The sequence below is a fragment of the Acipenser ruthenus genome, chromosome 25 (genome assembly GCF_902713425.1).
Source record: "Acipenser ruthenus chromosome 25, fAciRut3.2 maternal haplotype, whole genome shotgun sequence".
NCBI classification, from domain to species: Eukaryota; Metazoa; Chordata; class Actinopteri; order Acipenseriformes; family Acipenseridae; genus Acipenser; species Acipenser ruthenus.
In genome coordinates this window covers 9,921,277-9,946,131 of record NC_081213.1, presented here as the reverse complement: position 1 = coordinate 9,946,131, position 24,855 = coordinate 9,921,277, and the positions used below count along the sequence as shown (strand labels likewise).

Here is a 24,855-nt window from a genome sequence, read left to right as displayed (position 1 = left end):
CAGAACTGGGCAGACATGGCAAATTACATTTAATAGAGAAAAGTGTAAAGTACTGCACGCACAAATGTGCATTATAAATATCATATGGGAGATACTGAAATTGAAGAAGGAATCTATGAAAAAGACCTAGGAGTTTACGTTGACTCAGAAATGTCTTCATCTAGACAATGTGGGGAAGCTATAAAAAAGACCAACAAGATGCTCGGATATATTGTGAAAAGTTTTGAATTTAAAACACCGTGTAACAATTTTTTTTTTTTTTTTTTTGGTTCCTGGGTAGTAAGTGTTATTTCCTAATTGCTTATGCCTCAAAAGTATAGAAAATGGCTATTATTCCCCACAAACTTTGCTTTTGTGACCAGGACAGTGATATTTTGAAATTTACCTATTTTCCAGAACATTCCAGATAGATTCAGTGTGGAGTAAACTTGGAGTAACTTCTAGAACTTTCCAGTAATATAAATAGTAGTATAAATGCAGGGGCCTTAAGCCCACCAGTTCAGTTTAGTTCCAGCTGCCTAAGTGGATACATATCTGCATTTTTCTGAGATGGCATCAAGAGGCTGCAAGCATCCGGCAGACGCATTTTGCTACGTCTGCGGCCAATTTATCAAGACAAGAGCGAAAAAGTACTCAGTGGAAGCATCTGCTAAGATGTGCGAGGCCTACAAGGCATATTTCGGCATGCCTGTCGGGGATCAAGACAAACCCTGGGCATCTCATTTCACCTGCGAGCACTGCAAAAAAACTCTGGAAGGTAAGATGGACAATTGTTGCTCGGAATTTTATGTTATAGAATTAGTTAATTTTTAAAATTGTTGCTCGGAATTTTATGTTATAAAATTTGTTAATTTTTAAAATTTCATAAATCACTTTAAATAAAATAAAATTTAATTTTAAAATGTTTTACAATTTTCAATGTTATTGAAAAAATATATCATATATGAAAAATGTTGCGAGAATCTCTTACACATTAGTCATGGGTGAAATAAATGTATTTTTGTAGGATGGTACAGAGGGGAAAAGAGAGCCATGAAGTTCGCTATCCCAAGAATTTGGCGGGAACCCACTGACCACTCAAGCAACTGCTACTTCTGCATGGTGGACCCTTCCAAATGTCAGACTGGCAAGAATGCACCTGCTATCACGTATCCGGACCTTCCTTCATCCATCGCCCCGGTGCCACACTGCCATGAGCTCCCAGTACCCACTCCTCCGGAGAGCAGCCGTCTTTAGAAGAGAGCAGCAAGTCAGAGAGCGAGGAAGACGTTGTAGATCCAGATGACAATTTCAGAGGTGGAGCTGAGGAGAGAAACCCATACTACCCCAACCAAAAAGACCTCAACGACTTGATTAGAGATCTTGGTCTCACGAAGTCCAATGCCGAGCTTTTGACGTCTAGGCTCAAGCAGTGGAACTTGTTGGATGAAAGTGTGCAAGTCGCAGATCAGAGGAAGCGTCACCAACCTTTTTCCTGCTTCTTCACCCGTCAAGATGGGCTCTGCTTCTGCCACAATGTGACCAGTCTGTTCGAGGCAATCGGAACCGCCTGTAACCAGAATGAGTGGCGCCTCTTCATTGACAGCTCATCCAGGAGCCTCAAAGCCGTGCTGCTCCATAATGGTAACAAGTACCCGTCTCCTCCCCTGGCTCACTCGGTGCACCTCAAAGAGGAATACAACAGCATCAAGACCTTGCTGGACGCCTTGAAGTACGAGTACGGCTGGGAGGTCATAGGAGACTTAAAAATGGTGGCATTCCTGATGGGTCTCCAAGGCGGTTTTACCAAGTTTCCCTGCTATCTTTGCCTTTGGAACAGCAGGGACACCAATGCGCACTACCACAGGCGGGACTGGCCACAGCAGACCGAGTTCTCTGTGGGGAGGAACAACGTCAAGTGGGAGCCACTGGTGGACCCCCGGAAGGTGCTGATGCCACCACTGCACATCAAATTGGGCCTTATGAAACAATTTGTCAGAGCTCTAGATAAGGAGTCGGCAGCCTTCAAGTACCTTCAAGACTTCTTCTCTAAGCTGTCTGAGGCAAAGGTCAAAGCCGGTGTCTTCGTCGGACCACAGATAAAGAAGATCCTGGAGTGCAATGAATTCCCCAAGAAGCTCACTAGTAAGGAGAAAGCGGCTTGGAACAGCTTTGTCGCAGTGGTTCGGGGCTTCCTGGGCAATCACAAGGCCGAAAACTATGTGGAGCTGGTTGAGACTCTGGTGAAGAACTACGGCACAATGGGCTGTAGGATGTCCCTCAAAGTCCATATCCTTGATGCTCACCTTGATAAATTCAAGGAGAACATGGGAGCGTACTCGGAGGAGCAAGGCGAGTGCTTCCACCAGGATATACTGGACTTTGAACGCCGCTACCAAGGACAGTATAACAAGAACATGATGGGAGACTACATTTGGGGACTGATTTGTGAAAGTGATTTATAGTATTAATCGTAAATCTCGAAAAACTACTCACTTCTAAATCTTTTGTAGTCATTTTTGTATTACTTTAGTATAAATACATGTTTATTTGGATTCATATGTTGTTTTTTTCTGACTATGTGAACGAAAAGACACAAATTCGCCCATTTTCTCATTGGAAATAGGTAAATTTCAAAATATCACTGTCCTGGTCACAAAAGCAAAGTTTGTGGGGAATAATAGCCATTTTCTATACTTTTAAGGCATAAGCAATTAGCAAATAACACTTACTACCCAGGAACAAAAATTGTGTTACATAGTGAAATCAAGGGAAGTAATGTTAAAACCTTACAATGCATTAGTAAAACCTCATCTAGAATATCGTGTTCAGTTCTGGTCACCTCAAAAAGGATATTGCTGCTCTAAAAAGAGTTCAAAGAAAAGCGACCAGAATTATTCCGGGTTTAAAAGGCATGTCGTATGCAGACAGGCTAAAAGAATTGAATCGATTCAGTCTTGAACAAACAAGACTACACGGCGATCTGATTCAAGCATTCAATACCTTTTAGGATTTTGACAATGTCGACCCAGGGGACTTTTTTGACCTGAAAAAATAAACAAGGACCAGGGGTCACAAATAGAGATTAGATAAAGGGGCATTCAGAACAGAAAATAGGAGGCACTTTTTTACACAGAGAATTGTGAGGGTCTGGAACCAACTCCCCAGTAATGTTGTTGAAGCGGACACCCTGGGATGCTTCAAGAAGCTGCTTGATGAGATTCTGGGATCAATAAGCTACTAACAACCAAACGAGCAAGATGGGCTGAATGGCCTCCTCTCGTTTGGAAACGTTCTTACCTTCAGGGATCAGTGTATTAACAGGCTGTGCAGCAAGAGAGACGCACCAGTACTGCAATGTCACTTTGGAAACAGTACGTTTGCAACCCGGTGCACTACAAACACTGTCCAGGTACACCCTCGACCCGGCGCACTACAAACACTGTCCAGGTACACCCTCGACCCGGCGCACTACAAACACTGTCCAGGTACACTCTCAACCCGGCGCACTACAAACACTGTCCAGGTACACCCTCAACCCGGCGCACTACAAACACTGTCCAGGTACACCCTCAACCCGGCGCACTACAAACACTGTCCAGGTACACCCTCAACCCGGCGCACTACAAACACTGTCCAGGTACACCCTCAACCCGGCGCACTACAAACACTGTCCAGGTACACCCTCAACCCGGCGCACTACAAACACTGTCCAGGTACACCCTCAACCCGGCGCACTACAAACACTGTCCAGGTACACTCTCAACCCGGCGCACTACAAACACTGTCCAGGTACACCCTCAACCCGGCACACTACAAACACTGTCCAGGTACACCCAAGGACTGCATTCATTTTCTTTTTACTTTCTCCACTATATAAACAAGGATTTCACCGCAGAAGCGTCCTATCCACTCGGAAATGTGCACCAATACACAGGTTTTACTGTACTTATGCACTATTACTGTAGTACAAACACATCAACAATACCGCAGCGTTGGGACTGCTGCACGTCTGATTGTGTGAGGTACAGTACAGTGTTACAGTACAGCTGAAAGCCTTGTTGATTTGGGGTGTACAGGTTTGATTGTGTGAGGTACAGTACAGCTGGGACTCCACAGCCTGCTTGCTGCTCCCAGATGGGGCTCTGCAGCCTGCTCGCTACTCTCAGCTCCCAGATGGTACTCCACAGTCTGCTCGCTGCTCCCAGATGGGGCTCCACAGCTTGCTCGCTGCTCCCAGATGGTACTCCACAGCCTGCTCGCTGCTCCCAGATGGTACTCCACAGCTTGCTCGCTGCTCTCGGCTCCCAGATGGGACTCCACAGCCTGCTCGCTGCTCTCATATCCCAGATGGGACTCCACAGCCTGCTCGCTGCTCTCAGATGGGGCTCCACAGTCTGCTCGCTGCTCTCAGATGGGGCTCCACAGTCTGCTCGCTGCTCCCAGATGGTACTCCACAGCCTGCTCGCTGCTCTCAGATGGGGCTCCACAGCCTGCTTGCTGCTCCCAGATGGGGCTCCACAGCTTGCTCGCTGCTCTCATATCCCAGATGGAACTCCACAGCCTGCTCTCAGCTCCCAGATGGGACTCCACAGCCTGCTCGCTGCTCTCAGCTCCCAGATGGGACTCCACAGCCTGCTCGCTGCTCTCAGCTCCCAGATGGGACTCCACAGCCTGCTCGCTGCTCTCAGCTCCCAGATGGTACTCCACAGCCTGCTCGCTGCTCTCAGCTCCCAGATGGTACTCCACAGCCTGCTCGCTGCTCTCAGCTCCCAGATGGGACTCCACAGCCTGCTCGCTGCTCTCAGCTCCCAGATGGGACTCCACAGCCTGCTCGCTGCTCTCAGCTCCCAGATGGTACTCCACAGCCTGCTCGCTGCTCTCAGCTCCCAGATGGTACTCCACAGCCTGCTCGCTGCTCTCAGCTCCCAGATGGGACTCCACAGCCTGCTCGCTGCTCTCAGCTCCCAGATGGGACTCCACAGCCTGCTCGCTGCTCTCAGCTCCCAGATGGTACTCCACAGCCTGCTCGCTGCTCTCAGCTCCCAGATGGTACTCCACAGCCTGCTCGCTGCTCTCAGCTCCCAGATGGTACTCCACAGCCTGCTCGCTGCTCTCAGCTCCCAGATGGTACTCCACAGCCTGCTCGCTGCTCTCAGCTCCCAGATGGTACTCCACAGCCTGCTCGCTGCTCTCAGCTCCCAGATGGTACTCCACAGCCTGCTCGCTGCTCACAGATGGGACTCCACAGCTTGCTCGCTGCTCTCAGCTCCCAGATGGGGCTCCACAGCCTGCTCGCTGCTCCCAGATGGTACTCCACAGCCTGCTCGCTGCTCTCAGCTCCCAGATGGTACTCCACAGCCTGCTCGCTGCTCACAGATGGGACTCCACAGCTTGCTCGCTGCTCTCAGCTCCCAGATGGGGCTCCACAGCCTGCTCGCTGCTCCCAGATGGTACTCCACAGCCTGCTCGCTGCTCTCAGCTCCCAGATGGTACTCCACAGCCTGCTCGCTGCTCTCAGCTCCCAGATGGTACTCCACAGCCTGCTCGCTGCTCACAGATGGGACTCCACAGCCTGCTCGCTGCTCTCAGCTCCCAGATGGGACTCCACAGCCTGCTCGCTGCTCTCAGCTCCCAGATGGTACTCCACAGCCTGCTCGCTGCTCTCAGCTCCCAGATGGTACTCCACAGCCTGCTCGCTGCTCTCAGCTCCCAGATGGTACTCCACAGCCTGCTCGCTGCTCTCAGCTCCCAGATGGGACTCCACAGCCTGCTCGCTGCTCACAGATGGGACTCCACAGCTTGCTCGCTGCTCTCAGCTCCCAGATGGGACTCCACAGCCTGCTCGCTGCTCTCAGCTCCCAGATGGTACTCCACAGCCTGCTCGCTGCTCTCAGCTCCCAGATGGGACTCCACAGCCTGCTCGCTGCTCTCAGCTCCCAGATGGTACTCCACAGCCTGCTCGCTGCTCTCAGCTCCCAGATGGTACTCCACAGCCTGCTCGCTGCTCTCAGCTCCCAGATGGTACTCCACAGCCTGCTCGCTGCTCACAGATGGGACTCCACAGCTTGCTCGCTGCTCTCAGCTCCCAGATGGGGCTCCACAGCCTGCTCGCTGCTCCCAGATGGTACTCCACAGCCTGCTCGCTGCTCTCAGCTCCCAGATGGGGCTCCACAGCCTGCTCGCTGCTCCCAGATGGTACTCCACAGCCTGCTCGCTGCTCTCAGCTCCCAGATGGTACTCCACAGCCTGCTCGCTGCTCACAGATGGGACTCCACAGCTTGCTCGCTGCTCTCAGCTCCCAGATGGGGCTCCACAGCCTGCTCGCTGCTCCCAGATGGTACTCCACAGCCTGCTCGCTGCTCTCAGCTCCCAGATGGTACTCCACAGCCTGCTCGCTGCTCTCAGCTCCCAGATGGTACTCCACAGCCTGCTCGCTGCTCACAGATGGGACTCCACAGCTTGCTCGCTGCTCTCAGCTCCCAGATGGGGCTCCACAGCCTGCTCGCTGCTCCCAGATGGTACTCCACAGCCTGCTCGCTGCTCTCAGCTCCCAGATGGTACTCCACAGCCTGCTCGCTGCTCACAGATGGGACTCCACAGCTTGCTCGCTGCTCTCAGCTCCCAGATGGGGCTCCACAGCCTGCTCGCTGCTCCCAGATGGTACTCCACAGCCTGCTCGCTGCTCTCAGCTCCCAGATGGTACTCCACAGCCTGCTCGCTGCTCACAGATGGGACTCCACAGCTTGCTCGCTGCTCTCAGCTCCCAGATGGGGCTCCACAGCCTGCTCGCTGCTCCCAGATGGTACTCCACAGCCTGCTCGCTGCTCTCAGCTCCCAGATGGTACTCCACAGCCTGCTCGCTGCTCACAGATGGGACTCCACAGCTTGCTCGCTGCTCTCAGCTCCCAGATGGGGCTCCACAGCCTGCTCGCTGCTCCCAGATGGTACTCCACAGCCTGCTCGCTGCTCTCAGCTCCCAGATGGTACTCCACAGCCTGCTCGCTGCTCACAGATGGGACTCCACAGCTTGCTCGCTGCTCTCAGCTCCCAGATGGGACTCCACAGCCTGCTCGCTGCTCCCAGATGGGGCTCCACAGCCTGCTCGCTGCTCCCAGATGGTACTCCACAGCCTGCTCGCTGCTCTCAGCTCCCAGATGGTACTCCACAGCCTGCTCGCTGCTCTCAGCTCCCAGATGGTACTCCACAGCCTGCTCGCTGCTCACAGATGGGACTCCACAGCTTGCTCGCTGCTCTCAGCTCCCAGATGGGACTCCACAGCCTGCTCGCTGCTCCCAGATGGGACTCCACAGCCTGCTCGCTGCTCACAGATGGGACTCCACAGCCTGCTCGCTGCTCTCAGCTCCCAGATGGGGCTCCACAGCCTGCTCGCTGCTCCCAGATGGGACTCCACAGCCTGCTCGCTGCTCCCAGATGGGACTCCACAGCCTGCTCGCTGCTTTGCCCAGTTTCCCATCTGGGAAAAGGGCTGAAGCAACAGGACGTTCTCTGGTCTTCCCCTCAGTTCAGAAGTAATGGCATGGTTTCCATCATAGTATGAAGATGGAATCTGATACATTTTCTTTCTCTAGTTTTAAAGATTGTATTTGGGAATTGCTTAGAACCTCCTGCCAATGGTTCTCCTTCAGTCCCCATGAACACACAGATATGTCCTGTTTATTCTGTTCTTTGATTTCTGTATGCTGCTGATTAAGTTTGAAGCACGCATGTTTTCATGGTGTTGCTTGTACTTGTCTTTCTATTGTTTCCCAGGACTCCCTTGTAAACGAGGCCTCGTCTCAATGGGTAAATCTCCTGGTTAAATAAACAAGGACCAGGTCAGCAGCTACGATGGGACTGGAGCCTGGGTCCCTGGCTCTTTGCACATCTTCACTGTGGCGCAGTGGTGACCGCGGAAAGTCTTGCTCATTTTTCAGTATTGCGTGTTAGTCTCCCAGGTGGGGAATCACTACTAGAACTAAATTAAACAGCAGTTTTACAAAATAAAGTACAAGTCGTTTATATCCAGCAATTGATTAGATTGTGGAGGAATATCTATACTGTACATGTTACCAATCAAACTGTGAGGAAATTTGGTATAAAATTCTTTAGCAATTTCTAGGCCTACTTAGCTCTGACTTGCAATTGGTTTGTCTTGAAGACTATATCTTATCAAGATGAGGCTGTGCAACATGCTGAGAATGAGGGTTTGGTTAGTCTGTCCGTATGAAAGTCTTTCTTTTTTTTAAAATCGCTGTAATAACTCATGGCTCATTGAAGTCTTAGGCTTCAAGTCTGAGTCAGCCTCTGTGTCTGGCAGGGCTTATTAAAAAGAGAAAAGGCGACAGACTCCAGGATGCATTCATACATTGAATTTGAAAGATCGATGACAAAATGTTTTGTCTAGAAGTCTTTTTCAATGCCCTGACAGTACCGGGGTGGACAAACTGAAATAAAAGAGACTCCTGCCACACTAGTTTTGAACCATTACAATCCTGCCCACAGCTCCACACTGAGCTCTGGCAGGGCGAGTCCCGGTCTCCAATCCTGCCCTCAGTGTGGAGCTGTGCTCTGACAGGGTGAGTCCCGGTCTCCAATCCTGCCCTCAGTGTGGAGCTGTGCTCCGACAGGGTGAGTCCCGGTCTCCAATCCTGCCCTCAGTGTGGAGCTGTGCTCTGACAGGGTGAGTCCCGGTCTCCAATCCTGCCCTCAGTGTGGAGCTGTGCTCTGGCAGGGTGAGTCTGTAATCGACTTGGGGGCTCCGCCATCCCCTCTGACTTGCCCATCTAACCCCAGGGATTGACCTGAACATTTTGACTGCTCTCCCCAATTAAGTGGAAATCACTGGGTAACGGCTAGAAGGGGATAAAAAGCAAGGGTTGGCTCATCTTTGTCCCCGAAACATGCTATTAGAAATAGATTTGATGCTTTGGCTGACAGTCAAAGCATCAAATCTAAACCAATTCTGATACAGTACTTGGTTGGTGATTCGATTATCAGGAATGTCAGTAAAGCTTTCAGGTCAACTCAGAAATGTTTGGTTGAATGTCTCCAAGGCACCAAAACCCTTGAATTTGCTTCTCAAATGGAAAACTTAGTGGGGAGTCATAATCAAGCGGCTACTGTGATTGTCCATGTGGGCACCAATGATATTAAACTCAGGAGAATCCAAGACCCTAAGAAGCATTTTAAAACCCGTAATCAAAAACTAAAAACACTGGGTAAAAATATAATTGTTTCTGGTCCTTCACCTGTCATTAGGAGGGGCTGTGAAGCCTTCAGCAGACTGTTTTCTCTTAATTGGTTGGCAGATTGGTGTGCTTCAGAAAACTTGGGTTTTATTGACAATTGGGATATTTTCTGGGAAAGCCCAGGGTTCTTTAGGAAGGATGGTTTACACCCAAACAGGAGAGGTACAATTAGATTAGCAGAAAATATAGAGAATTACTCTTGTTGGATGTTTCTCTTCTACCACCTGATCAGTCTTTTATAATAATAATAATAATAATAATTTATTTCTTAGCAGACGCCCTTATCCAGGGCGACTATCACATTATTTTTACATACAATTAGCCATTTATACAGGTGGGTTTTTACTGGAGCAATCTAGATAAAGTACCTTGCTCAAGGGTACAGCAGCAGTGTCCCCACCGGGGATTGAACCCATGACCCTCAGGTCAAGAGTCCAGAGCCCTAACCACTACTCCACACTGCTGCCCCTTTTAAAATGACTTAGCCAACTGAAGTAGCGTCAATCCCCTGCTGCCAGTCTCTACCTTCTTTACAGGGATCATGTATTGAGAATCTAATCAAAGTTATTACAACACCACCCACTGCCAATGTACCGTGCCCTGCATCAACCATACTTCACTGTGCATTGCTGAATACAACATCACAGGCTAACAAGTCTGCTTTAATTCATGATTTTATCCTCAAAAGAAAAAGTAGACATTTTAACTGTAGTCGAGACGTGGTTAAAACAAGATGATAACGTACCCCTTGTAGAGGCCTGTCCTACAAAAAAAAAAAAAAAAAAGGAAAGCGCTACACCACATTTGAGCTTCTGTCTTATGATCCCTGGCCATAACCCTATTCTAGTTTCAGTAATTTATCACCCCCCTGGATCAAATCCTCTTTTTTTTGTCAGTTTTGTGAGTTTTTATCTATGATTGTTGTGAACCACGATAGGATTTTACTCAGGTGATTTTAAATGTGCGAATTGGAAAGACAGTGTTTCTAAATATAGAACTGCACTGTCTCAAGCTAGATCAGTTTATCTATCAAATCTTATTGATAAAACAGGACTAACCCAAGATTTCTCTTTGAGTCAACAGCAAAATTAACAACTCCTCAAATCGGAATGTGTCACCCAGAATACTCTGAGTAAGCTGTGACGAGTTTATGAATCACTTTAACGAAAAAGTGACTGACATTAGAAATCAGATCATTAACTCTGTATTAAAATCAAGACTTGTCAGCAAACAAAATTACTCACTGAACCGAAACAGATCCTTGAGGTTTCTTCCTTGACGTCTGAAGTAGAGCTGGATTCCTTATTTAGAAACGTGAAACCCACAACTTGCACATTAGATCCTATTCCTACAATACTTTTAAAAGAGACATATCCAAAAAATAAACACCACTGTTTTAAATATTCTGAAGAGTTCTCTTTTACCAGGCATTGTGCCAGACTCCTTTAAGACTGCAGTAGTAAAACCTCTTCTTAAGAAGCCCACCCTTGATCCCTCTGCTCCTAATAATTACAGGCCTCTTTCCAATCTCCCTTTTCTGTCCAGTGTTAGAGTACTGGCTGAACTCAATAGATTTCTTGATGCACAGAATATTGACACTCAGCTTTACTGGTCCCTCAAACAGGACTACAGTGCCTTGCGAAAGTATTCGGCCCCCTTGAACTTTGCGACCTTTTGCCACATTTCAGGCTTCAAACATAAAGATATGAAACTGTAATTTTTTGTGAAGAATCAACAACAAGTGGGACACAATCATGAAGTGGAACGAAATTTATTGGATATTTCAAACTTTTTTAACAAATAAAAAACTGAAAAATTGGGCGTGCAAAATTATTCAGCCCCTTTACTTTCAGTGCAGCAAACTCTCTCCAGAAGTTCAGTGAGGATCTCTGAATGATCCAATGTTGACCTAAATGACTAATGATGATAAATAGAATCCACCTGTGTGTAATCAAGTCTCCGTATAAATGCACCTGCACTGTGATAGTCTCAGAGGTCCGTTTAAAGCGCAGAGAGCATCATGAAGAACAAGGAACACACCAGGCAGGTCCGAGATACTGTTGTGGAGAAGTTTAAAGCCGGATTTGGATACAAAAAGATTTCCCAAGCTTTAAACATCCCAAGGAGCACTGTGCAAGCGATAATATTGAAATGGAAGGAGTATCAGACCACTGCAAATCTACCAAGACCTGGCCGTCCCTCTAAACTTTCAGCTCATACAAGGAGAAGACTGATCAGAGATGCAGCCAAGAGGCCCATGATCACTCTGGATGAACTGCAGAGATCTACAGCTGAGGTGGGAGACTCTGTCCATAGGACAACAATCAGTCGTATACTGCACAAATCTGGCCTTTATGGAAGAGTGGCAAGAAGAAAGCCATTTCTTAAAGATATCCATAAAAAGTGTCATTTACAGTTTGCCACAAGCCACCTGGGAGACACACCAAACATGTGGAAGAAGGTGCTCTGGTCAGATGAAACCAAAATCGAACTTTTTGGCAACAATGCAAAACGTTATGTTTGGCGTAAAAGCAACACAGCTCATCACCCTGAACACACCATCCCCACTGTCAAACATGGTGGTGGCAGCATCATGGTTTGGGCCTGCTTTTCTTCAGCAGGGACAGGGAAGATGGTTAAAATTGATGGGAAGATGGATGGAGCCAAATACAGGACCATTCTGGAAGAAAACCTGATGGAGTCTGCAAAAGACCTGAGACTGGGACGGAGATTTGTCTTCCAACAAGACAATGATCCAAAACATAAAGCAAAATCTACAATGGAATGGTTCACAAATAAACATATCCAGGTGTTAGAATGGCCAAGTCAAACTCCAGACCTGAATCCAATCGAGAATATGTGGAAAGAACTGAAAACTGCTGTTCACAAATGCTCTCCATCCAACCTCACTGAGCTCGTGCTGTTTTGCAAGGAGGAATGGGCAAAAATTTCAGTCTCTCGATGTGCAAAACTGATAGAGACATACCCCAAGCGACTTACAGCTGTAATCGCAGCAAAAGGTGGCGCTACAAAGTATTAACTTAAGGGGGCTGAATAATTTTGCACGCCCAATTTTTCAGTTTTTTATTTGTTAAAAAAGTTTGACATATCCAATAAATTTCGTTCCACTTCATGATTGTGTCCCACTTGTTGTTGATTCTTCACAAAAAATTACAGTTGCATATCTTTATGTTTGAAGCCTGAAATGTGGCAAAAGGTCGCAAAGTTCAAGGGGGCCGAATACTTTCGCAAGGCACTGTATATCTTCCGCATTACATTCTGAATACCTGTCTTGCTGACATTAAGAACTGAATGTTTAATAACTTTTTAATGTTAAATTCAGACAAAACAAGTGATGATACTGGGGCCTCAGAGAAAACATGAAGATACACATTTGATTGATGTTTTATCTGATGGACTCTGTACAGATTTTAGGGCAGAAGTAAAAAACCTAGGTGTTATATTTGATACAGAACTTTAAAAATGTAATTTAAGAAATATTGCAAGACTGAGAGGTATTCTTTCCAGGCAGGATGCAGAGAGATTAATGCATGCTTTTATATCCTCTAGGATTGACTATTGCAATGGTCTTTTCATTGGGACTAACCACAACATTATTTCTTGCCTTCAACTTGTACAAAATGCTGCAGCTAGAACTTTAACTAGGGTCAAGAGGCAAGAGCACATCACCCCGGTGCTGGCATTTTTGTATTGGCTACCAGTTAGTTTTAACTGGTAGCCAATACCTTAAAGATCTTTTGGAACCCCATGCCCCCAATCGCCGCTCCGATCACTGGATGCTGGCCTACTGTCTGTACCTATTATTCAGAAAAAAACTTCAGGTGGCAGATCTTTTAGTTATATGGCACCTAAATTATGGAACAACTTGCTTATCACAATTAGAGAAGCCCCTTCAGTCAAGGTCTTCAAGTCTAGACTAAAAACCCATTTCTATAGCCTGGCATTTTCATCCAGATGAGCCGATATCCTCTTGCCCCCATATTGTTCCCACTGTTTTTTATTTATTTATTTACTTACTTATTTATTTATCTCGATTAATTATATTTTTATAATACAGCTTATATATTCTGTTTTGTTTTTATTCTGTTCTTTTTTTAAAATGTTTACTGTTGTTCAGCAATATGGATTGTTTTTGCCTTTGTAAAGCGCTTTGTGGCGACCGGTTGCAAAAGGCACTATATAAAAATAAAATTGAATTTACTTTCCCCACTCTCTCTCCATTGGCCCCTGAAGGAAGGCAGCCAGCCCTGCAGGTGTCCACCTAAAGTCACCAGGCTCCTGGCCAGCAGGGTGCGCTGTAGCGCGAGGAAATGCTCCATCCCAGACGATCGTGCCACAGCCAATGCTTCTTGTGGAATGCCCAGTGAAGTCAAGCAATTTGCTCAGCCAGGATGCTGGGAGATTAGAACCAACGGCTACAGCCAGGTGTGGTATGGACATTATACACACACACACACACACCACACAATCTGATATCGAGGATCAACCAACTGCCTTGCCTGTTTCCAATCTATGCAGCGCGATGATGTAATTCAGCTCTGCTTCTCATCTGTGCAGCGCTATGATGCAATTCAGCTGTTTCTGATCTGTGCAGCGCTATTATGCAATTCAGCTGTTTCCGATCTGTACAGCGCTATGATGCAATTCAGCTGTTTCTGATCTGTGCAGCGCTATGATGCAATTCAGCTCTGCTATGAGGTTTTGTCCTACATTCCACTCACGGCTGTTAAGAATAGACTCCTAATCCTGTTTCCCGGCAGATCATCTGTTGCCTCTCAATTATGCCTCTCCAGGGCTGTATATAACAGCATGAAGGCTGTGTTTACTGTGCACACGTAACTGTGCTTAGGGGAGCCCACAAGCGGATTGGAAATGAAAACCCTAATAAAAGTTCACCACAGTACATGTGTTCGCAGTTGTCTCATGTTTTTCACATGGTTACACTATGCATTTACTACAGCTCACCATGTTTTGGATATGCTTTACAATGCCTATCCTGGGGCTCAGAACAGCCCTTGTTTACAGTGCCAGCAATCAGGCCTAATGTACTCTGAACTGATCGCACTTCACATCACAGCATGAATACAGTGCGTTTTACACGAGTCTGTAGGATGACTAATGGGAGTTGTTAATGCAGCCAGAAGGGTAGAACAATGTACACCACCCACTCGATATAGCGCAGGTGTCGAGGTCCAGTATAAATCTGCTATATATCGAGGGCCCGTTTCAATTGGTACTGCGGAGGGTAACAGCTTCTCATCAACTTAAGTCTCCAATTCATTTCAGGAGTCTTCCTCTCCTTTCTCAAATGCACAAACCCGCTGCATTGAAAGAATCCATTCCCAACACATTGGTGTATGTAATATCGCCCCTCGCTATACTGTGGGTTCGTATATCGCAGCCCTGGAGTTGGCTCCCCATTCCTAGGGTCAACAAAACACTTTTTCTTGCTGCTTTTGTATGTGTATACTGTTATCTAAATGGTCTGATTGTGGCAGTTGTATGTGTGACATGCTATACAAATGTATTGTGGTTTGTTCTTTTTTTCTGCTATGTATTGTACAGTGCTTTGCGATACTTTTGTATAAATAGCGCTATATAAATTCAATAAATAAAATACATAATAAATAGAGGTTAGTTCTGAAACACCAGGCCAGTGTGAGTTTCTAACCCTGCACTTTCCAACTCATTTTCACTTGGGACTACTTTGAACGTATTACTGCACTGCAGACCAATTCCTCAAGGTATAGAAATCAGCTTTAAAATGAATGCTTTCACAGCAAAACCTGCCACCATCTGAGAAAAAACAAAACCCAATCCCTAGTTACATTATCTAAAATAAGCAGATACCACACCCCTTCTAAAGACAGCCAACCCAGGTGGAAAGTGCGAAGACATTGCCCAAGCTGTGTGGGTCAACACAACTGTGTGTATGTGCTTCACACACTAACATCACTGTACACAGGATCCCATGTACTAGAACAGCGATTTATATCAAACACAAGGTTACAGGCTCTGCATGTGCAGTAGATCCTGTACAAAGACAAGGTTACAGACTCTGCATGTGCAGTACGTCCTGTACAAAGACACGGTTACAGGCTCTGCATGTGCAGTAGATCCTGTACAAGAGTCCAGCAGATACTGCGGGAGGAAGGGAAGGGTGAAAGCTGTCATTGCAGAGAGTGCTCGGCAGCTCTGCCTCCACTCTGCTCAGGAGCAGGGCTAGTTCTTTCTCAGGGGTCTATGAGGGATTGCATGTGTAATGCACAGTGCTGTGTGACACACTACCATCACAGACTCTGAGACAGGAGACGAGGTTAAATGCTCTATAACCACGAACGCAGAGGAGCCTGGCTCTTTTGCATAGTGGTTAAACCGCTTGGTCACCGGTTTGCATCTAGAAAGACTAGATAAGAGAAGATGCTTTAATTTAAACACCTATTAGCTTCAGTTAGCAAAAGGGTAGTATTGAATACAGAAATAAAAAATAAAAAAATAGGTATTTAACTTCACTGGAAATCACCTGCAATCCTTACAACCCCCTACAGCATCACATTATCTCTTCAATCTGGTTGGTCTCCAAATTAATACTATTCAGTTGTGCCTCTGGCTTTCAGGACAGTTTACTTTTGCTCTTCAAACAAAACATGTTCAGGTGGGTCTGTCTCTGGTGCTTTTTATAGGAAACCCCAGTATTTCAAACAGCACTTTCATAAGCCAGCAGTTCAGAAATTACAGAGGGTCACAGTTCTGTAGATTTTGAGCAGATCCACTGCTGTTCAATTTGGTAGAACTCAGGATCCAGTTAAGCCACAGGTCTGAATTTGGTGTCATTCTTGGAAATACAGTAGCTTGGAGCTGCAGTTTGATATGTGGAGTTTTCCGGTAATGGGTTTCATGACAATGCGAGCCGGTGCTGTGCTGGAATAAGCCTGGGAGGTCCTGACAAGGTGCTGTCCAGCCTGGGAGGTCCTGACAAGGTGCTGCCCAGCCTGGGAGGGCAGCCCTCCCGTCTGCACTGCGCTGCGCAAAGAGTGATTTAAATACCACTGATGCGAACTCACCCTCTAATATTATTACATGCAATTACCCCAGCCTCAATCTAACCATTACTAACTGAGAAAGAGAAAGGCTGCTGTATTGCTAATCCATTATTGATTGGCATGGATTTTAATTTGCCAGCCTCTTTTCAACATTCATTAATTGATTAATTGCACTGGTGCCCTATTTGGAGCCTCACATATATGATATATTATTATTACTTCAAGGGGTTTGTGAAGAGGCTCCATTGTTTTCACATCTTGCTTGAATAGGTTTTCTCAATGCATGCATTATATTACTTCCCCACCAACCCCCTGTCCTCTGCTCACTTACTCCCCATCACCCTATGCAACCCCTACTAATCTACCCTCCTTCTCACCCCTCTCAGACTGATCTTTGCCCCCTGCTCCAGGGCCACAAACCCACCATGTGGGCTCTGGATCCCCTCCCCACTCACCTTTTCCAGACTGCTGCCCCTGCTCTACTCCCTTTCATTTCCTCACTTCTCAACACCTCTATGCTCTCTAGCTTTTCCCCCTCTGCTTTCCAACAGGCATGCATCACCCCCATCTTAAAAAAATCCTTCCTTGATCCCTCATCCCGCCAGAACTAGCGTCCCTGCCGCCTCTGTCCTAATTCTCCTTGACCTCTATGCTGGCTTTGTCACAGTCGACCACTCTATTCTCCGGTCCTCCCTCGCTGACCTGGGACTCCCCAGCACTGCTCTTGCCTGGTTCTCCTCCTACCTCACCGATCGCATGTACCCGGTGCCCTGGCGTGGCTCACCCTCTGCCTCGTGCTCTCTTTCTACAGGCGTCCCCCAAAGCTCAGTCCTGGAACCCCTCCTGTTTTCTCTCTACACCCTCTCCCTGGGTCCCCACATCTCCTCCCATTGACTTCTCATATCATCTCTATGCTGATGATGCCCAGATCGTCCTCTCCTTTCCCCTCTCTGACTCCCAATTCTCCTCCTGCATCTCTATCTATCTGTAAGGACTTTAAAACACTTGCTTCCCTGACCGTGTAGCTCTTTGGCTTGGCATGTGGCCCGAAATACACCCATGTCAGAGTGACTGGCGTTTCATAACTCAGAGTGCAGCTGTGACCTCAGAAGGATGATACAACCTTTGTTTCTGTTTAATAAGCTAGTTTTGAGCCTATGTACAAACCATAATCAAACCAATTAAAACCGGTTCTAAAACCACTTTTGTTAAAAGTGACACGCTATAACTTTAGGTAAGTGTCACAGAACACCACACTACTGGAACAGGGAGTCTTTTTTTTCTGATGGCCACAACCCTTGTGTGGGGCAGGGTACACCAGGTTCTTCCAGTTAAATTGCACAAGCTCTTATTGTTTCATCAGCCACCTGTTCTTTTCCATTATACTACTATTGCTTATGCTTCCCATTTAAATGGTGAAAGAATGTAAGTCGCCCTGGATAAGGGCGTCTGCTAAGAAATAAATAATAATAATAATAATAATAATAATAATAATAATAATAATAATAATAATAATAATAATAATAATAAGTGAGAAATCATTGAAACTGTCTGTAAACATTGTGTGATTTTCCTGTGTTTAATGGAAGCTCTGAATCAGTGCAGGGTTAATAAACTCTTAAAATTTAAGCTGTACATAGCTGGTGTACATCAGCAGTTTGCAGTCTTGTCGCTCGACCTTTGTCTTTGCTGCCTGTGAGTTAAATGTAACTTCTTGTTATCTGGGTTTCTGCTGACATTGGTAAAGTGAAGAAGAAACGCACATGTTAACTTTTAATGTGCTGTGTCTCGCCATGCATCATGCCAGGGAAATAAGACCAAAATTGGTCAAGGAAATTACGTAAGCTAGCTGTATATCTGTGCTGTACAAAGTACTTTCTTTGGTCAGCTCAGAAACTAACATCTACACTGATGGCGGCTCAAAAACTAACACCTCTGTGCCATGCCAGCTCAGGAAACAGCAATCATCTCTGATGCCATGAAAGCACAGCTCAGCTCAGAAGTAATTAACATATACCCTGATGCAGCTCAGAACAGCATCAGCTGAGACTTGTATGTGAGATCACGGATGTGTGTGAGATCACTGATGTGTGTGAGATCACTGATGTGTGTGAGATCACTGATGTGTGTGAGATCACTGATGTGTGTGAGATCACTGATGTGTGTGAGATCACTGATGTGTGTGAGATCACTGATGTATCACCTTTGATTTGCTTTGTTCCTGTTTGCATTTAGATTCCTGGAAAAACTATTTTTGATTGGAACTACCTGAAAAAAAATTGGCTTATTTTTTAAAAAGAAATCGAACCCCTTACATGTCTCTCGGCCATCTCCTCCTGGATGCACTCACATCATCTCAAACTCAACCTCTCCAAATCAGATCTCCTTTTCTTTCCCCCCCTCTGCCTCCCCTACCGCTGATCTATCTACCACCACCCTCTCTCCCTCCTCATCCACCAAGAACCTCTGTGTCCCCCTCAACCCCCCCCCCCCCCCCCCCTACTCTCAGCACATCTCTACTCTGGCACGCTCCTGTCGCTTCTTCCCCAGCAACTACACAGAATTTGCCCCTTCCTCACAGATTACTCCACGCAGCTCCTAGTTCAGGCCCTGGTACTGTCCCGCCTTGACTACTGCAACTCCCTCCTGACTGGCCTCCCTGCCTCTGCTACCTGTCCGCTCCAGCTCACCCAAAACTCTGCCGCTCACCTTGTCTTTTCCCTTGCTTGTTTCTCCCACACTACTCCACTCCCTCCACTGGCTCCCTATCGCCGCTCGCATTCAATTCAACTCTTGTACTCGCCTATCACTGTCTCAACCTTTTCACACCCTCCTACCTTCAGACTATTTCTCCTTACACCCCCTCTCGCCCCCTCCGCCACTGGAAGATGCAGGTCAATGAAGAGGACTGGTGAGGCTGCAGGGCAATGAAGAGGACTGGTGAGGCTGCAGGGCAATGAAGAGGACTGGTGAGGCTGCCTCCTGCAGGGCAATGAAGAGGACTGGTGAGGCTGCCTCCTGCAGGGCAGTGAAGAGGACTGGCGAGGCTGCCTCCTGCAGGGCAATGAAGAGGACTGGTGAGGCTGCCTCCTGCAGGGCAGTGAAGAGGACTGGCGAGGCTGCCTCCTGCAGGGCAATGAAGAGGACTGGCGAGGCTGCAGGGCAATGAAGAGGACTGGTGAGGCTGCAGGGCAATGAAGAGGACTGGCGAGGCTGCAGGGCAATGAAGAGGACTGGTGAGGCTGCCTCCTGCAGGGCAATGAAGAGGACTGGTGAGGCTGCCTCCTGCAGGTCAATGAAGAGGACTGGTGAGGCTGCCTCCTGCAGGGCAATGAAGAGGACTGGCGAGGCTGCAGGGCGATGAAGAGGACTGGCGAGGCTGCAGGGCAATGAAGAGGACTGGCGAGGCTGCAGGGCAATGAAGAGGACTGGCGAGGCTGCAGAGCAATGAAGAGGACTGGCGAGGCTGCAGGGCAATGAAGAGGACTGGCGAGGCTGCAGGGCAATGAAGAGGACTGGCGAGGCTGCAGGGCAATGAAGAGGACTGGCGAGGCTGCAGGGCAATGAAGAGGACTGGCGAGGCTGCAGGGCAATGAAGAGGACTGGCGAGGCTGCAGGGCAATGAAGAGGACTGGCGAGGCTGCAGGGCAATGAAGAGGACTGGCGAGGCTGCAGGGCAATGAAGAGGACTGGCGAGGCTGCAGGGCAATGAAGAGGACTGGCGAGGCTGCAGGGCAATGAAGAGGACTGGTGAGGCTGCCTCCTGCAGGTCAATGAAGAGGACTGGTGAGGGTGCCTCCTGCAGGTCAATGAAGAGGACTGGTGAGGCTGCCTCCTGCAGGGCAATCAAGAGGACTGGTGAGGCTGCCTCCTGCAGGGCAATCAAGAGGACTGGTGAGGCTGCCTCCTGCAGGGCAATCAAGAGGACTGGTGAGGCTGCCTCCTGCAGGGCAATGAAGAGGACTGGTGAGGCTGCCTCCTGCAGGGCAATCAAGAGGACTGGCGAGGCTGCAGGGCAATGAAGAGGACTGGCGAGGCTGCAGGGCAATGAAGAGGACTGGTGAGGCTGCCTCCTGCAGGGCAATCAAGAGGACTGGTGAGGCTGCAGGGCAATGAAGAGGACTGGCGAGGCTGCCTCCTGCAGGGCAATGAAGAGGACTGGCGAGGCTGCCTCCTGCAAGGCAACTGGCGAGGCTGCCTCCTGCAGGGCAATGAAGAGGACTGGTGAGGCTGCAGGGCAATGATGAGGACTGGCGAGGCTGCAGGGCAATGATGAGGACTGGTGAGGCTGCCTCCTGCAGGGCAATGAAGAGGACTGGCGAGGCTGCAGGGCAATGAAGAGGACTGGTGAGGCTGCAGGCAATGAAGAGGACTGGTGAGGCTGCCTCCTGCAGGGCAATGAAGAGGACTGGCGAGGCTGCAGGGCAATGAAGAGGACTGGTGAGGCTGCCTCCTGCAGGGCAACTGGCGAGGCTGCCTCCTGCAGGGCAATGAAGAGGACTGGTGAGGCTGCCTCCTGCAGGGCAATGAAGAGGACTGGTGAGGCTGCAGGGCAATGAAGAGGACTGGCGAGGCTGCCTCCTGCAGGGCAATGAAGAGGACTGGCGAGGCTGCCTCCTGCAGGGCAATGAAGAGGACTGGCGAGGCTGCCTCCTGCAGTGCCCCGAGCGGAAGGTGAGGGTGACCAACACAACGAGAAGGGCCTTGCCACACTGTGAAGCTCTCTGAGGGTTCTACTGCGTTGTGATAAAATACACTGAAAGGTTGTTTTTGTTTTTTGTACGCACAGAGCTGCTTCTGTCTGAAGGTCCTTCAGGAGATTTGCTTTGACTTGCGCAGCAGTGATGGAACAGCTTTGTCCTCTTTCAACAGCTCCCCTTATCTTAATGCTGGATGACCAGAGTCTGGCATTTCGCTAGTTTGCACTTTCATTTTCTCATTCTTTTTCCTGTTTTTTCTGCTCACCGCTTTCTAATTAACACATGTCTGGTATATCCCCTTTGTATTTCCTTTATGGGAATTTTAAAACAGTTTGTGTGAACTCGGCCCTACCATAACTTTGAAAAAAACTCTTTATGCATTATAAAATAGACAGATAGAAAAACTGAATCTGGTGCGATTGTGCACACAGTGACTGAAGGGGATAGTGTTTGCATTTCTCAGACTCTTCCAGTGGAGGGTCAGACCCAGCCCCCCCGATCCCCTATAAGCCTGCTTTCAAAACCCTCCCTAACAGCACATGTGAAACAGTGATGCAGAGCCCTTTCTAAACCCTCCCTAAAAGCACATGTGAAACAGTGATGCAGAGCCCTTTCTAAACCCTCAATAACAGCACATGTGAAACAGTGATGCAGAGCCCTTTCTAAACCCTCAATAACAGCACATGTGAAACAGTGATGCAGAGCCCTTTCTAAACCCTCAATAACAGCACATGTGAAACAGTGATGCAGAGCCCTTTCTAAACCCTCAATAACAGCACATGTGAAACAGTGATGCAGAGCCCTTTCTAAACCCTCAATAACAGCACATGTGAAACAGTGATGCAGAGCCCTTTCTAAACCCTCAATAACAGCACATGTGAAACAGTGATGCAGAGCCCTTTCTAAACTGGTGAACATTTTGCTAAGTTCTGTTTGAAGTGATATTAAAAAGAGGTTCACTATACTATAATGCGATTTACTGGAACCTTATCAATAAAATGTAACTTTACACCTCACTAAATGAGAAAGGCTATTGCTGCTTTGTCAGAATACTCCTAGACCTCTCCTCAGGCACCTGATCATGTGCAGAAGGACAAAGTGTTCTGTTTCTAGTATATTGTGTTTTCAAACCGTGACGTTTCTGTTTTCTTATTTTTGGATAAACTTCAAAAATAATAAACCGCGTCGGGATAGATAAGGAAGCCAGTATGATTGAGATTAGAGTTCCCGTTCCATTGTAAAATCAATTCCCACTCCTTCAAAAGGAATTGCATTTATATTTCAGATAAATAATTGTTCAGCTGCTTTTAGTTAATTGACTAACAGTGGCTTCCATTTAAGTAATGTGTTGCCACTGTGAGGAGCTCCTAACACAATACAGCCAACTGCAATTGTGATCAGTGATCTGCTGGAATTGATTCAAATGGATTGGAAATTGATTTGAAAAAAATAAATGTTATTGAAGAACAGGAATTGCCCCCAGCCCTGGTTGTAGTGACATTTACCACAGGTTACCCTGTTGGGCAGGTTTCTTGAAATGCTTTACCATGCTGTCACTATGCTTCGTACACTTTGCTATGCTTTCCTGTGAAAATCTTGATAAGAGACTGGTCCATCGCTGTCCTTTAAACTTCCTGTGTACACATCACCTAAAGAGACTGACTTGCAAATGAGGCTTCTTAGATTACCAGGGCACAGCAGTACAACTGCCAGTAAAGATTCACCCAAAGACCGCTGCCAGTAACACCGGGGCTGAACAAACAGAAATCTCCATGTCAGTGGAGTTCAGAGCAAGGAAACCAGGAAGTTCGAATGAATAGATTCAAACATACACAGAACTGCCAAGGAATTAAAATGTGACAGCTGACCTGCACCCATCACATTGTGCTGCCTTCAAAGGAACATGAGCAAGCAGGCTCTATTTTCAATCAATCTAACAACACACAGGATTTGGTATATGGGAACTATATTTGGTATATGGGAGCTACTTGCCTGGTGATAATTCGTCATGTTATTAGTTTGAAAATCAGTAAGTAAACTATATTACATTATTTTAGTTATGCTATATAATTGTTATAATCTTTTTAAACTCTCTGATTTAACTAGACCCAACAAATAATGTTCACCGTTACAAATGAAATTGTGGTTCAGGTATCAGATTTTAGCCAGGTATCTGATTTTGACGAGGCAGTGCACGTTACACGGGTAGCATACACAAACTGCACCCGTGCGTGCAAACCACAGCAGCCTGTACCTCGGAACGTACAATCGGACTCGCGGTGCGCTGCTAGATTAGCGTTCCTCTTACCTGTGCTGTTTGGAGAAGCTGCGATGTTTTCTCACTGATGTCTCTGAAGGGGCAGTTCCGAGACAGCCTTAACAGCAGCAACAGCATCGCCTTATCGATGCCTCCTCCTCCCGGGCTCTCCCTCTCCCACTGCGGCGTCCCGTCTTTGACCGCTCCGTTCTCCGCTCGGGCCGGCGCGACTCTGTCGAGAAACGCCAGCACGGTCCCTGACAGGACACCCAGCGCCGCCGCTCGCTCCTTCTCGTCTCGGCTGCACAGGCTGCCGAACTTTCTCCAGTCGCACACCGGCTCAGAGTCCGTGTCAGCTGGGCTCGACTCGGCGGCCCGGTTCCATTCCGAGGCTGCGACACTATTCGTCACAGGAGACATCTTGAGCATGTTCCGCTGTTTTGACTATCCTGACAGTAAACTGGAAGCTATCGTATTTGATAGCAGCGGTGTAGTGCAGTTCGTGAGAAGTAACGGGTAAATATATGTTTGCGTTTAAGTTACTAAACACAGAATTAATAAGCGAGCACATAGTTTTCTATCATAAGCAACAGAACTGACACCTCCGGTAGCATTCCTGCAAATTAACTCATGCGCCGCTTCCAATCCAGTTAAACTAAACCACAGTCGCCATGGCGATTCTTCTGCGTCGTATGAAATATACTTGACTGAAATCTCACCGCTTTTAAATGACCTCAAACACAAGGAGACGGAATTCTATACCTGCACACAAATGCGCTCAGATCTCTGTGAGAAGGCACAGCTGATGCAACTTATGTCAAAACCTCTGTAATCAGGCGGCACAGCGTATAAGGGAATTGTAGTTTTTAAGGTGGCCCTCCCCAACCTAATCAACGCCTCGGCGCACTAAAAATGACTACAACTCCTAGAATACCGTGCTACCAAACCGGTTCTGCTTTTGATTGGCTTGCCTTCTGAATGCAACAGCCAATCCCAAACGCTGCGTCTATTAATAGAATCCATGCTGGTCCTGTATTATCATATTACAGTGGCGTTGATCTGTTGGTTTAAGATAGGCTTAATTAAAAAAAAAATTGGTTTATCGTTTTAATGTAACGCATGCTTAACTGAAAAAACGATTCATAAGATTTTAAAACGTCACCAGTCCTTTTTTGCTGCACATTTAATTAAAACTGTAGTCTGTTTAATTTGTTTAATTAAATGTTTAATTTGTTTCATTAAACAAAATAATTGTATCAGACGAGCTAGACCCACAGCGGTAGCAGGCTCTGATGCAAGACGCCCTCAGGCTCTTTGTAATAAAATACATTACAACGGGGATTAAAAGGGATATTTTGGTTAAAAAAAAAAAGGAAATGCTTTTATGTAGAGCAATGTGTTTGAAGCTCTTACTATTTGTACATATTGATTTGGCGCTGTGTTTCTGTTACCTTGAATGCAGCAAAACTGTCTCCCTCTGGTGGTCGATGTGTGTAATTTCTGGAGACCTGCAATGAAAGGCTGTTCGTGAGCTTGGAGTGGCGTGTTGGGTCTCAGAGGGGACACGTCATATTGTGGGCGTGGTTTATTGGACATTAATTTAT

At 47.3% G+C, this 24,855-nt stretch overlaps 1 protein-coding gene across 4 annotated transcripts in view; it reads right to left on the bottom strand.

The window, feature by feature from the left end:
• Positions 1–24,058, bottom strand: part of LOC117414093 (sestrin-1) — a 39,162-nt gene extending 15,104 nt beyond the window's left edge. For 2 of the 4 annotated variants that reach the window (XM_059000334.1, XM_059000335.1), the window contains exon 1: positions 23,303–24,058. In XM_059000334.1, coding sequence (XP_058856317.1) covers positions 23,303–23,680 — 378 coding nt within the window. In that variant the 5' untranslated portion in view covers positions 23,681–24,058. The remainder of the gene's footprint in view (positions 1–23,302) is intronic. The other 2 variants (XM_034023770.3, XM_034906576.2) reach the window with 1 other exon arrangement.
• Between the last annotated feature and the right edge of the window lie 797 nt (positions 24,059–24,855).